The 14,795-nt window shown below is 40.7% G+C and overlaps 1 protein-coding gene across 7 annotated transcripts in view; it reads left to right on the forward strand.

The window, feature by feature from the left end:
* The window catches only part of MARK3 (microtubule affinity regulating kinase 3), a 119,696-nt gene that overhangs the window by 23,693 nt on the left and 81,208 nt on the right, over positions 1–14,795 (forward strand). For all 7 annotated transcript variants that reach the window (XM_059183232.1, XM_059183224.1, XM_059183228.1 and 4 more), the window contains exon 2: positions 6,365–6,556. In XM_059183232.1, coding sequence (XP_059039215.1) covers positions 6,365–6,556 — 192 coding nt within the window. The remainder of the gene's footprint in view (positions 1–6,364; positions 6,557–14,795) is intronic.

The following is a 14,795-nucleotide window of genomic DNA, read 5'->3' on the forward strand; positions in this document are numbered from 1 at the left end:
ACCCTGGGATCATGACCTGAGCCAAAGGCAGTAGCTTTACTGGCTGAGCCACCCAGGTATCCCTCAAATAATAAAATCTTTTTTAAAAAAAGATTTTGGGGCGCCTGGGTGGTTCAGTCAGTGAAGTGTCTGCCTTCGGCTCAGGTCATGATTTCAGGGTCCTGAGATTAAGCCCTGCGTTGGGCTCCCTGCTCAGCAGAGAGCCTCCTTCTCTCTCTACCTCCGCTGTTGCCCTTTTTGTGCTCTCTCTCTCAAATGAATAAACAAAATCTTTAAAAAAAAAAAAAAAAAAGAAGAAGAAGATTTGTATTCTGTATACGCAACATGGCGCTCTAGCTCACAACCCCGAGATCAAGAGTCCCGTTCTGGGCACCTGGGTGGCTCAGTAGGTTAAAGCCTCTGCCTTCGGCTCGGGTCATGATCCTAGGGTCCTGATCCCAGGGTCCTGGGATCGAGCCTCACATCGGGCTCTCTGCTCAGCAGGAAGCCTGTTTCCTCCTCTCTCTGCCTGCTTCTCTGCCTACTTGTGATCTCTGTCGAATGAATAAATAAAATCTTAAAAGAAAAAAAAAGTTCCATGCTTTACCAACTGAACCAGCCAGGCACCATTAGATTTTTTAATTTAAGGGCTTTATGTTAAGGAAACATGAAACTAAATATACTAAGTTTAACTCTCTTGTAATTTAACAGGCATCATGTATTTCAATCCGTTGTCTGAGTTTATAGGCTAATGGGGGAAATAGAAGTTTCTTTTTTGGTTTGTGTTATGATTGTTTATTTGCATGAGTATATTAGTTTAGTATAAATGAGTATATTAGTTTAGGTTAAGTTATACTGTGATAACATACACAATCCAAATTCTAGTGGATTAACACAGTAAAAACCTTTGTTTACACAGTTTGCCAGAGGGCTCATTGGCTCCATGAAGATTGAGCTCCCTGCCCAGGCCAGTTTGGTCCTGTGCCCTTCCTTCTGCCTTTGGGCAATGCTCAGGATTCAGGAGAGCAGAAAATGATTGGAGTCAAGCACCAGCAGTTAAGTGCTTCTGCATGGGAATGCCATGTCACTTTCACTTACATCCCATTGGCTACACTTAGGCACATGGCTTTGCCAACTCAAATGAGGGAAGCTGGTGTGAGTCCCTTTGTGAAGTCAGTGGACTCCTCCACAAACCCGGAAGCTTAAGAGTCAATATGGTGGATAATAGTTGTCTACAAAAAGTAGCATAATATAGATAGATACAAAGTATCTCTGGAGCCCAAAGGAAAAGAAAAAAAAATCTGATGGGTTGCAGGAAGAGTCTCCGAAAGCTTCACAAAGACAGTAACAAATGATACGATCCAAAGATAAAGGAATGAGTAGGGTTTTCTTAGGTTTGAAGAGAAGAAAGGGCATTCAAACTGAGGGACCAGGACCATGCTACAGAGTAGTGGATGCTGTATCCTGAAAGGAGGAATGGATTAGATCACAGAGAACATGGGATTCTTTTCCCATTCATTCAGAAACAATGTATTGCACAGCTGCTCTGTGCCAGATACTGCTCCCAAGTTCTGGAAGTATTTGATAATGAACAAAACAGACAAAAATCCTTGTCCTCCTGAAGGTTACATCTAGTGGATGCTAAAGAGGTACTCTTTTATCATAAGTAGGTTGGAAAGTAAGAGTAAGCAAAGGTATAAACTTTGGACACCTGTGCATTTTAAGATTCTTTTAATACTTGTATTTTACATGCAATAGAAGACAGTTGATTTGCACGTGTTAATATTTTGTCCATTTAACTGTGCCTCATTCTAGAAAGTAATGTATGAAAAGCTGGATTTATAAAACATTTAAATTAGAAAATAATTTTTAGGGGCGCCTGGGTGGCTCAGTGGGTTAAAGCCTCTGCCTTCGGCTCAGGTCATGATCCTGGGGTCCTGGGATCGAGTCCCGCGTTGGGCTCTCTGCTCAGCAGGGAGCCTGCTTCCTCCTCTCTCTCTCTGCCTGCCTCTCTGCCTACTTGTGAGTTCTGTCAGATAAATAAATAAAATCTTTAAAAAAAAAGAAAATAATTTTTTCATTACAAAAGCTTTTTAACCCAAATTTTGGATAGTAGTATAATTTTTTAATAGAATTTTTTTAAAAGATTTTATTTATTTCTTTGACAGAGAGAGATCACAAGCAGGCAGAGAGGCAGGCAGAGAGAGAGGAGGAAGCAGGCTCCCTGCTGAGCAGAGAGCCGGATGCAGGGCTCCATCCCAGGACTCCGAGACCATGACCCGAGCCGAAGGCAGCGGCTTAACCACTGAGCCACCCAGGCGCCCCAGTAGTATAATTTTTTTTTAATTTATTTATTCATGAGGGACAGAGAGGCAGAGGTAGAGGGAGAAGAGGTTCCCCTTGGAGCAGGGAAACTGATGTGGGACTTGATCCTGTGGGATCATGACATGAGCCAAAGGCAGATGCTCAACCAACTGAGCCATCCAGGCACCCAGATAGTAGTATAATTTTAATGACTGTATTTTCATTGTGTAAATAATAAAACCACTTGACACATAGCTCATGGGAACAGGTTTTTTGTTTTATGCACTGCTGTGTTTCCAGTACCCAAAACAAAGCCTGGCACATACATGCATAAAATCTGGGGTGCCTGGGTGACTCAGTCAGTTCAGCAGCTGCCTTCGGTTCAGGTTGTGTTTCCTGGGACTGAACCTTGAGTTGGGCTCCCTGCTTAGTGGGGAGCCTGATTCTCCCTCTCGTGCTTCTCCCTCTCCCCCTGCTTGTGTTCCCTCTCTCGCTGTGTCTCTCTGTCAAATAAATAAATAAAATATTTTTAAATAAATAAATAAATAGATAGATAAACCATATTCCATTTGATATACAAAATTGCATTACAGCAGCACTTTAAAAAAAAAAAGATTTTATTTATTTATTTGACAGAGATCACAAATAGGCAGAGAGAGAAGGGGAAGCAGGCTCCCTGCTGAGCAGAGAGCCCGATGCGGGGCTCCATCCCAGGACCCTGGGATCATGACCTGAGCCGAAGGCAGAGGCTTTAACCCACTGAGCCACCCAGGCGCCCCAGCAGCACGTTTTGTTTACGAGTGTACCTGTTTTATGTGAAGCTCTCCTCTTATAACTTAGTTGCTATTTTAGTTTTATTTCTTTGATAAACAGATCCTCATTTATAAATAGGCTATTTCTCCAAAGTTCTTATTTGGAAATTAGAATCCTTTTTGTTATAGGAACAGTATTACAAATGACTTACATTTGTAGCTGGTTTATAAAAGCCTATTTTACTTTAAATAATACATTTACAATAAAAACAAAAAAATTGTGTGCATGCAGTATTATATGATAATGAAATGAAACAGAAGCGAACCTGTCCTAAAACCTGGTACATGAGGGAGAAATACTTAATTAGAGGATATGAGGAAGTAGATGGAGTTTAACAGGGAAATTCTGAAAAACATCTTTGAAGACTTCAGAAGCTAGTTGCACAAATGCTTAAGCTTTTACTTTAGAACACTTGTTTTTCCTTTTTCCTTGATATGTGTGTTACAACGTAGTTTCTTAGGTTTGTCAGCTAGATTCAGGCTTGTTTTGATCTAGTAGTGCGAGAACCAGGAGAAAGAAGGGACATTTTCCTGCATAAAAAGAAAAGAGAAAAGAATGAAGATTTCCTGTGTACGTATGAGTGCTGGGAGAGAAAGCAGTGCCCTAGAGGCAGGCAGTGGGCCACAGCATCCTTCATGTGGGGCAAAAGGAAGCACGAAGCAGCTGGATGTTTATGCATGCAGGATTGTACACAGTGGGTGTTTGTAATTCTAGTACTTTTCTATTTAATATGGTTAGAGGTATGTATGCTTTGTTCTACTTTTATGGAGCATGTTGAGTATTCATTTAACATTGATCAAGGACCACGTAGTCTTGCTGGTTTTTTTTTTTTAAGTTTTTATTTTTGTTTTTAAAAATTTTATTTATTTGTTTATTTTAAGATTTTATTTATTTATTCAACAGAGAGAGATCACAACTAGGCAGAGAGGCAGGTGGAGAGAGAGAGGAGGAAGCAGGCTTCCCACCAAGGAGAGAGCCCGATGCAGTGCTTGATCCCAGGGCACCTGGGATCATGACCTGAGCCAAAGGCAGAGGCTTTAACCCTCTGAGCCACCCAGGCGCCCCCAAAATTTTATTTATTTATTTGACAGAGATCACCAGTAGGCAGAGAGGCAGACGGGGCAGGGCGCAGGGGCGGGGAGACAGGCTCCCCGCCAAGCACAGAACCCGACGCAGGGCTCAATCCCAGGACCCTGGGATTGTGACCCAAGCTGAAGACAGAGGCTCTAACCCACTGAGCCACCCAGGCACCCCTAAAGTTTTTATTTTAATTCCAGTTAATGTATGGTGTTATATTAGTTAAAGGTGTATGATACAGTGACTCAACAACTCCATACATGACCTGGTGCTCGTTGAACCAAGCGTGCTCCCTAATCCCCATCACCTCTTTCCCCCATTCCCTCACCCACCTCCCCCCCAATAACCATCAGTTCTCTATAGTTAAGAGTCTGTTCTTTGGTTTGACTCACTCTCTCTCTCTTCCCCCCACCCTTTACACATCTGTTTTGTTCCTTAAATTCCACATATGAGTGAAATCATATGGTGTCTGTCTTTCTCTGACTGACTGACTTTGCTTTGCATTTATGCCCTCTGGATCCATCCATATTGTTGCAAATAGGAAATTCATTCTTTTTTATGGGTGAATAGTATTTCATTGTATGTGTATGTGTGTGCGTGTATCTCCTTTTTTTTTTTTTTTTTAAGTTTTATTTGAGAGCATTGGGGGGTGGGGCAGAGGAAGAGGGAGAAGTGAATCCCCGTGAGCAGGGAGCCTGACATGGGGCTCAATCCCAGGACTCTGAGCTCGATGGACTGAGCTGCCCAGGTACCCCTGTATCTTCTTTATCCATTCATCAGTCTGTGGACATCGGGCTGTTTCCACATCTTGGCTGTTGTAAATAATGCTGCTATATAATAGGGATGCATGTACCCCTTTGAGGTAGTGTTTTTGTTTTTTGAGTGTAAATACCGAGTAGTGTGATTGCTGGGTCATAGGGTAGCTCTATTTTTAACTTTTTGAGGAACGTCTGCACTGTTTTCCAGAGTGGCTGCACCAGTGTGCATTCCCACCAGCAGTGCACGAGGGTTCGCCTTTCTCCATGTCCTTACCAACACCTGTTGTTTCTTGTGTTGTTGATTTTAGCCTTCTGACAGGTGTGAGGTGATATCACATTGTAGTTTTAATTTGAATTTCACTGATGATGAGTCATAATGAGCTGCTTTTTATATGTCTATTGGCCATCTGTATATATTTTGAGAAATATCTGTTCATATCTTCGCATTTTTAAAAAACTGGGTTATTTGGGTTTGGGGTGTTGAATTTGATAAGTTCTTTATATATTTTGAATACTAACTCTTTAACAAATACATCATTTGCAGATATCTTTTCCCATTCTGTAGGTTGCCTTATTTTATTTTATTTTTTAAGATTTTATTTATTTATTTGACAGAGAGAGAGATCACAAGTAGGCAGAGAGGCAGGCCGAGAGAGAGGACGTTGCAGGCTCCCCACTGAGCAGAGAGCCTGATGTGGGGCTCGATCCGAGGACCCTGGGATCATGACCTGAGCCGAAGGCAGAGGCTTAACCCACTGAGCCACCCAGGCACCCCTCTCTAGGTTGCCTTTTAGTTCTATTGATTGTTTCCTTTGCTGTGAAGAAGTTTTATATTTTAATGTAGTGCCAGTTATTTATTTTTGCATTTGTTTCCCTTGCCTCAGGGGACCTGTCCAGAAAAAAAGTTGCTACAGCCTCTGTCAGAGAATTTAATTGCCTGTGCTGTCTAATCTGGCTGCTGCTTGAAACACATTATTTTGAATTACTGTTAGCAGCATAGTGTAGAAAGAAATTGGGAATACAGATTCTCTTTGGATCTTTCACTAAATAGTGACATGGCCCTGAATAAATCACAAAAATCTCCTCCTCTGGTGAGGGATCATGTGTACAAGTGCACTTAATAGCTGATGGACAGGTTACATTCTTTCTGATGTAATGCAGTCTTGTTACTCCTATTTTATGTTGCAGGCACATACAGAAAATATCTCATTTCCTTCTGAATACCCACTTTAACCCTTGATAATTTTCTTCTCAGCATTTGCTTGTTTTCCTCATAGATTTAGATCATGTTGGGCAAATTCCTTTAAAGTGCTAGATGCATTCAGATTAAAAATAAAGCAGTAATGTTTTATTTCTTCAACTAGGGGCTTTTAAAATTTGGCAAGTACTATGTGTTCTTTCATTTCCTTATTTTTGTGTATGTTATATTGTAGCACACGTCACATGGAGATGGGCGGCCAGAAGTTTCTTCTCGCACTGGGCGCTCTGGAGCTCGGTGTAGAAACTCTATAGCTTCCTGTGCTGATGAACAACCTCACATCGGAAACTACAGACTGTTGAAAACAATCGGCAAGGGGAATTTTGCAAAAGTGAAATTGGCAAGACACATCCTTACAGGCAGAGAGGTAAATATTAAGCCTAATTTCTCTTATGACACCAACTCTATTTAGTTTCATATGAGAGAGAGAGGAAGATAATGTATATATTTGAGTTAATTTCTAAGCTAATTAAATATTGTTTTTAAGAACAAGAAACTTACATACTAGTTATCTGGGAGTTCTTTTGCTTTCTCATTTATTTAAATGAAGTAAGTATTACATCAAGTATTTGAGCTTTTGCCTTAAAAAATGGGTAGTGTCTTGTTCTTTTTCAGTGTAAACCTCTGCCACCAGAGTAAAAATTCCTCTGAACTTCATGTATAAGCTCATAGTACTTGCAAATCAATAGTGTTGTCTGTTCTTAGAGATTTTATCATAAAGAAGTTTCTCATTTTCCCAGATAAACTTTTCTCAAAGCTTATGTTTGATTGGTTGTTGTGTAGGAAGGCATATGCTTTCCCGACTTTTGTGGTTGGCTTTCGGTTCAGCTCCATTCTGTGTTTATCAAAAGTACATTGGTTAAAACTACTAAATTGACTCCCTCCTGTTCTACATGTATAATACAGAACCTGTTTTGCTTCTTTGACTTCTTTCATTTAGATCTTTATGCCTGCTCTTCCCTCTGCTTGAAATACACTTCACCCTTTTGTGTGGGATCACTTCTAGGAAGGAGTTGTTGACAGACTCTCTTTTCCCAGGCATGGGACTCAGGTTAAAAATCCTGATACTTCCCCTAATATAGCATGCTTTATATTACGTTGGAACTGCTTATTTCCCAATCTTTCTCTCCAGGCTTTAGGGCAGATACCCATACTTAACACAGTGTTTGGCACATAGTAGGTGCTTAATAAATGCATGTTGAATGATTGTAATGGTACTTTTTTTTTTTTAAGATTTTATTTATTTATTTGATAGAGATCACAAGTAGGCAGAGAGGCAGGCAGAGGGGGTTGGGGGGAAGCAGGTTCCCTGCTGAGCAGAGAGCCCGATGTGGGACTCGATCCCAGGACCCCGAGATCATGACCTGAGCCAAAGGCAGAGGCCCAACCCACTGAGCCACCCAGGTGCCCATAATGGTACTTTTGAAGGAACCTAAATTTTTTTTTTTTTGATTTAAAGATTTTATTTATTTATTTGACAGAGAGAGAGATCACAAGTAGGCAGAGAGGCAGGCAGAGAGAGAGAGAGGGAAGCAGGCTCCCCACTGAGCAGAGAGCCTGATGCAGGGCTCGATCCCAGGACCCTGAGATCATGACCTGGGCTAAAGGCAGAGGCTTAACTCACTGAGCCACCCAGGCATCCCAAGGAACCTAATTTTTTAAAAATATTTTATTTATTTATTTATTTATCAGAGAGAGAGAGAGAACGAGCTCAGGCAGCGGGAAGTGGCAGGTAGAGCAGGCAGAGGGAGAAGCTGACTTCTGCTGAGCAAGGAACCCAGGAACTCCATCCCAGGAGCCTGGTATCATGACCTGAGCCAAAGGTAGACACTTAATGGAGTCACCCAGGTACTCCAGAAAAAAGCTTTTTTTTTTTAAAAGATTTTATTTATTTATTTGACAAAGAAATCACAAGTAGACTGAGAGGCAGGCAGAGAGAGAGAGAGGGAAGCAGGCTCCCTGCTGAGCAGAGAGCCCGATGCGGGACTCAATCCCAGGACCCTGAGATCATGACCTGAGCCGAAGGCAGCGGCTTAACCTACTGAGCCACCCAGGCTCCCAGAAAGAAGCTTTTTGAAGACATGTTTTCCCTGTACCAGAGCCTCCTGATAGGTGTGCCAAGACAGTTTTACAGATGTGTCGTGGTAGTGATGCTTGCAGCCCACCATGCCTGGGGCTGCTGGAGCAGGACCCTGGGCCAGCTATTCCATCAGTAAGCAGCCTGTTTGCTGCAGTGTGCCTCATGGATATTCTCATTTTCTGTGTGTGCTGGGAGCTGAAGAAGGTTGGGAACCATAGGTCTGCACTAACTGGAGTTACAGACTTTAACAGTTAGCCACTTCATGCTTCAGATCACCTTTATTTATTATTTTTTTTAAAGATTTTATTTATTTATTTGGACAGAGAGAGATCACAAGTAGGCAGAGAGGCAGGCAGAGAGAGAGAGAGGAGGAAGTAGCCTCCCTGCTGAGCAGAGAGCCCGATGTGGGACTCGATCCCAGTACCCTGAGATCATGACCTGAGCCGAAGGCAGTGGCTTAACCCACTGAGCCACCCAGGCGCCCTTCAGATCACCTTTAATGACAAATCCCTGGTTACTACTTGTTGAGGTACCTGGGTTGCTTTAGAGTCAGGAGAAGCATGAGCAGGTGGGGCTTTCCTTGCTGTCCTTGATCAGAACTTTCCTAAATAAGGAAAAAACCTCTTGAGTTTAGGCCCCACCAATTCTAGGTGGTTGGTTACTTGGCCAGTTTCCTTACATGGGCAGTTGGTAGGTTGGAAGAGGAATGGAACAGACAGACCCTCTACCCTTCTCCTTAGCTGCAGTTTGGCCCACTGTGTTTGTATCTAGTAGGTTCTCTCTCCAGAAATCTGGAATCTGACTAGCAGAGTGGCTTAATTTAAAATTTTTCTGTTCTTTTTTACCCTAAATTTTTAATTAAGCCATTTTACTCTACTTTTTTGTTTTTGCCCTATTGTAGATATTAAGCAGAATCATGGAAAATGTAAACATTGTATTTCTATTTTATAGAAATTTATTATGTAGGAAGTACAAGTTCCTTGAGATTTCTCTCCTCAAAAAGAAATCAGCATTTTCAGCAGTTTGGTGTATATTCCCACAGTTTTTTATACAGACATCAACTTTTTGTTTATTTTAACAAAGGGACTCATGGATAGAATAGTCATTTTCTTAGCAACATACTTGACCATATCTGAATCTTAGTGCTCATAGATATGACACATTCTTTTTTCCAGTGTGTACTGGTGCCATGGTTTATCCCCTGTCAGTGGGCATTGAGTGGTTTCTGATTTTTTCCTGCTGTAAACATCTGCAGTGAACACTCCTTAACATAACTGTCTACTCTTATTAAGAGTGTTTCTGTAGGATAAACTCCAAGAAGTGGGTGTCTTAGGTCAAAAAGGATGATTATTTGACATTGTAATGGGTACTGCTAAATTGCTTTTGAGAAAATATCAGAGTACTTTATTATCCTGCCATACTGAATGAAAGTATCCATTCTTCTATACCCTTACTAATACTATGTAGATAATTCTTATCTAATGGACAAAAAATGGTATCTTTTTAAAACTTGCTTCCTTTTGATAACTAGATTGATGATATTTTCATCATTCATATTTGCTTCTTAAAATAAGTTTCCCGTTTGTATCCTGTATCCATTTTTCTTTCCTCTTTCAAATCTTAATGATTCGGATGCCTGGTTGGCTCAGTCAGTTAAGTGTACTCTTGGTTTCAGCTCAGGTCATGATCTCATGGTTGTGGGATTGAGCTCCCTCTCGGGCTCTGTGCTCAGCTGGAAGTCTCCTTCAGATTCTCCCTCCCTCTTCTCCCTCTCTCTCAAATAAGTAAATAAAAGTCTTTAAAAAGTAAATAAATCTTAGTGATTTAAACCCATTATGTGTTTCATGTATCAGTCTGATCTGTCTGGGTTTCATGACTTGGTGAGAAAGGTTTACTTTGTCCCAAGATCTAAAACATGGTTATCTTCTTCAAACACTCCTATGGCTCATGTTTGAATGTTTCATTCATTTGGTATATATTTGGGGGGATTAGTATGAAGTGTAGGGATCAAACTTTTTTTTTCCCATGTGGATTACCACTTGTCCTGGGATCATCCGTCTTTTTCCCCAAGTGAAGATACCTGCTTTTTCACATACCAGATTCCCATATATGTCTTTTTGTTTCTCTGATCTGTTTGTTTAGTCTTGTACCCATACGGTGGTAATTTTATTACTGCAGCTTTGAATTTTACATTTGTATGTTTTAGAGTAGGTTAAATGCTCTGCAGATTATTCTTATTTTTTAAAAACTTCATACCTGTTCTTGCCATTTAGTGTGTATCTTAGAGTCAAGATACTATGTCCCAAAAATAGTCTTACTGAAATTCGGTAAGATTAATTTCGATCGGAATTAACTGAATTTATAAACTGATATGGGGGAAATTTGTTATTTTAATGATATCAAGTCCTTCTATATAGGATGTGAAATATGTCTCAATTTTGTTTGGGGGGTTTGTAATTTTCTTCCTCTAGGCTCTGGATCATTTTTTCTTTAAGGGGGTTACAAATAAATTCTGCAGATTAGGTAAATGGTTTACATAATTCTTAAGTTCATTCCAAGGTATTTTAAAATTTTTGTTGCTGCTGTGAATGGCATTTTTGCCTTTGTTGTTATGAACAATATGGGAAGGCTGTAACATGTGTAAAACATCTTATATCAGAGCACCCTTTATACTCACCCTCATTTTAGACATCAAAATTAATCAAGTTTTTGTTATTTTTAAAGTTACACATCATTTTTTCCTTTGACATACAGTTCTCTGAATTGTAACACATGTATAGATTCATGTTACGACCACCATAATCAGGATACTGAAGAGTAAACACAGAGAAATGTCAAACCAAGCTGTTTTTGAAAGGATGGGCAAAATACCAACATGTTTATCTGTTAATGGGAATAATCTGACAGAAAGGGGGAAAGTGGTGCTGTGGGAGAGACACTTAAGAGGGTGAAAGGGCATGGTGGACGTGCTGGCCTTGATCATGTGGACAGTTCTTACATAGAAACCGGAGAAATGTAAAGGACCCTGGCATAGGTGTAGCTCAGGGCTCTGTGTGGTGATGTGGGAGCTTGGGGAGGTTTTCTTCCTGTGGCAGCTATTTTTTTTTTTAAAGTAAAATGGAAAGATCATTCAGCTGACACTGTGATTATTGAGGAGCTAGATAATAGAGATGTGAGAAGTTACAGTAATAACTGGGCCAGCAGAAGAGTTAGCAGACTGGAAGAATGCAGTAGAATTGCCAGGTGGCCTTAAGGCTTCGCTGGGGATGATCCCGGATACAAAGTGGGAATATGCAGCAGGGCTGCAGGGCTGGGAATTACCCAGACACAGGTGTCGCATTTATAGATAGTTGGGTTTTTTGTCACACTGAGTGTAGAGGATGGGAACAGAGCAAGGACATTGATTTGGAATACCTCAGGGAGTGATTACAATGAAGGACTATAGATTTGAATAGGAAATAACTTGGGGGAGAAGACAAATCATAAGAAGGTTGTGGGATCAGTGGATTATGGACCCTGATGATTTCAGACAGTTATTGGCGTTCTAGAAACAGATGGAGGAAAGGTGGAGGAGGTGATAGAAAGTGGGAAGCTCAAAATTAAGGTCAGAAGAATTTTCCGGTATTGGTAGTTCTAGAGATTGGAGTATACAATATAATTGACTCAATTGTGTGAGTATTTTTTCTTCTCTAGAAGCTTTTTAGACTATTCACATTCATCCTTGCTGTTCAGAAATTTCACAGTGAAGTAGCAGGAGTTGGTCTGCATCCATTCTTCTTCTTCTTCTTTTTTTTATTTTTTTTAAAGATTTTATTTATTTATTTGACAGAGATCACAAGTAGGCAGAGAGGCAGGCAGAGAGAGAGAGAGGAGGAAGCAGGCTCTCTGTGGAGCAGACCGCCCAATGTGGGGCTCGTTCCCAGGACACTGGGATCATGACCTGAGCCGAAGGCAGAGGCTTTAACCCATTACATCCATTCTTCTTGATTGCTCATTGGACCCTTGCGGTTTAGAAATTCTTAATCTTTCAGTTCTATAGAATTGTGTCATTCTGTTATTTTAAAATCTTTTTTTTTTCTTTAAGATTTTTAAATTTATTTATTTGACAGAGAGACAGCTCAAACAGGGGGAGCAGGAGAGGGAGAAGCAGGCTCCCGCCTGAGCAGGGAGCCCGATGTGGGGCCTGATCCCAGGACCCTGAGATCATGACCTGAGCCAAAGGCAGATGCTTAACCGACTAAGCCACCCAGGTGCCCTAAAAATCTTTATTCTATAATTCTTACTTATCAGAGACTGGAACTCTTGGAAAAGAGCCTTGACATTTTTTTAAAAAATCTGATCTCCATGTGTGTTTCTATTTTATTTTCTGGGTGATGTCTTTAATTTCATCTTTCTGTTAAATTTGTATGTCCTCCCCCTTCTTCCCAGCTCTTTCTTTTTTTAAAAAGATTTTATTTATTCATTTGTCAGAGAGAGGGAGAGTGCACAAGCAGGGGAAGCAGCAGGCAGAGGGAGAACTTGATCCCAAGACCCTGAGACCATGACCTGAGCTGAAGGCAGATGCCCAACCAACTGAGCTGCCACCCAGGTGCCCCTCTCCCAGCTCTTTCTTATTCTCTGATTATTTGTCTGTGTAGTATTCAGTTGTGGGATCATGAATGCTGTTTCTTCTGTTAGCTCCCTGGGTGGGTAGTGGGTAGTAAAGGCCTTGATCATAGTCTTGTACTCTGGTTTCTCTCCCTCAGAATTTCATGCCGAGCAGTTCTGCATGCCACTGTATGGTCATTGTACCAGGTTTAGTGGTCGTGCGGGGTTGCATTGATTAGAATAACAGTTCCCAAATTCTGTGTCTCAGAACGCCTTGAACTTTTAAAATTGAGGACTCCTGGGATTCTTGGTTGGCTCAGTCAGTTAACTGTCTGCCTTTGGCTCAGGTCATGATCCCAGGGCCTGGGGAATGAATACCCGAATCAGGCTCCTTCTCCCTCTGCCTGCCACTCCCCCTGCTTGGTGTGCGTGCACGCGCGCGCGTTCTCTCTCTCTCTCTCTTTTTCTCTCTGTCTGATAAATAAATAAATAAAATCTTTTTTTTTTTAAATTGAGGACTCCCCAAAGCCTTTGTTTACATGGGTTGTACAGACTGAGATTTGCCATGCTAGAAATTAACACTAAAAAATTTTAAACCTATATTCGTTTAAAGAAATAACAGACCTACTATATTTAAATGACATTTTTATGAGAAAGAAACCCCTATTGGACAAAACAAATTATTCAAAAGAGTGACATTGTTTTAATTTTTTGCAAATCTCTTTAGTGTCTGTCTTAATAGAAGGTAGCTGGGTTTTCATATAGTCTTCTACACTTAAGTTTTGTCAGTATATTGTTTTGGTTGAAGTTTATGAGGAAAATCCAGCCTCATACAGATAATATAACCAGAAAAGAGAGGAGGTCTTAATTCCCTTTTTCAGATAATTGCAAATATTGTTCTTTGATACTCTACTATAACTCAGCAAGTAGTAATTTGGTGGCAGAGGGGGCAATGATTAATGGAATGTTTATTCAGAACAGTTACAGTGATTGCCAAAAAGTGTTGGTATCCAGAACAGTTTGCTCCATTTGGAAATTAATAGTAGTAGATTTGGAAATGAGTGAGCGGAAGGGTGAAAGAGAGCCTCCTGTTCCAGTAATAGATATAATTGAAAAGCATAAAGATGTTCATCTTGCTTTTAGTACAATCTGGGGGTGGAGTATTTAGTTGTGCAGAAAAAGAGAAAACCTCACCTGAACCTAGTTTCTACAAATTAAAAATCACTTAATTACACAACTGTTATGCTTTTTTTATTGTGGTTAAATATATGTAGTATGAAGTCATTTTAACCATTTTTGAGTGTACAGTTCAGTGGCATTTAGAACGTTTGCATTGATGGGGGTCCCTGGGTGGCTCAGTCGATCTGCTTTCGGCTCAGGTTGTGATCCCAGGGTCTTGGGATCGAGCCCCGCATCGGGCTCCCTGCTCAGCAGGAGGCTTGCTTCTCCCTCTCCCCTTGCTTATGTTACCTCTCTCACTGTGTCTCTCTCTGTCAAATAAATAAAATCTTTAAAAAAAAAAATTGCGTTGTTTTGCAACTATCACTATCACCCATCTCTAGAATAGATAAAGTTGATCTTACTTGCAAATTCCATATTTTCAAGATTCACCTGCTTACTACAATTTGTTCGTATTTCCATAATCAATACTTGGCAGTGCTTTTGCAGTATTTGTGAAGATACATAAAGCATCAGAAAGTTTGAATTGTCCAAGGTATGCATCCTCGGCTGAGATCCAGCCAAGGGATGATGCTCTGCCTTGTTTCAGCTTCCGTACCGCGAACAGATGCTCTTTTTGCGGTCTTTTTACTCCACGGTTTTTGCCTTTTTGTGCTTTCTGTTGTCAGTTTTGCTGTTTCAAATGGCCGTTAAGTGTAGGGCTGAAGTACTAGCTACTGTTTCTAAGTGCAAGACTGAGATGTGCCTGATAGAGAAAACA

This window comes from Mustela lutreola, chromosome 7 (genome assembly GCF_030435805.1).
Source record: "Mustela lutreola isolate mMusLut2 chromosome 7, mMusLut2.pri, whole genome shotgun sequence".
Lineage (NCBI taxonomy): Eukaryota > Metazoa > Chordata > Mammalia > Carnivora > Mustelidae > Mustela > Mustela lutreola.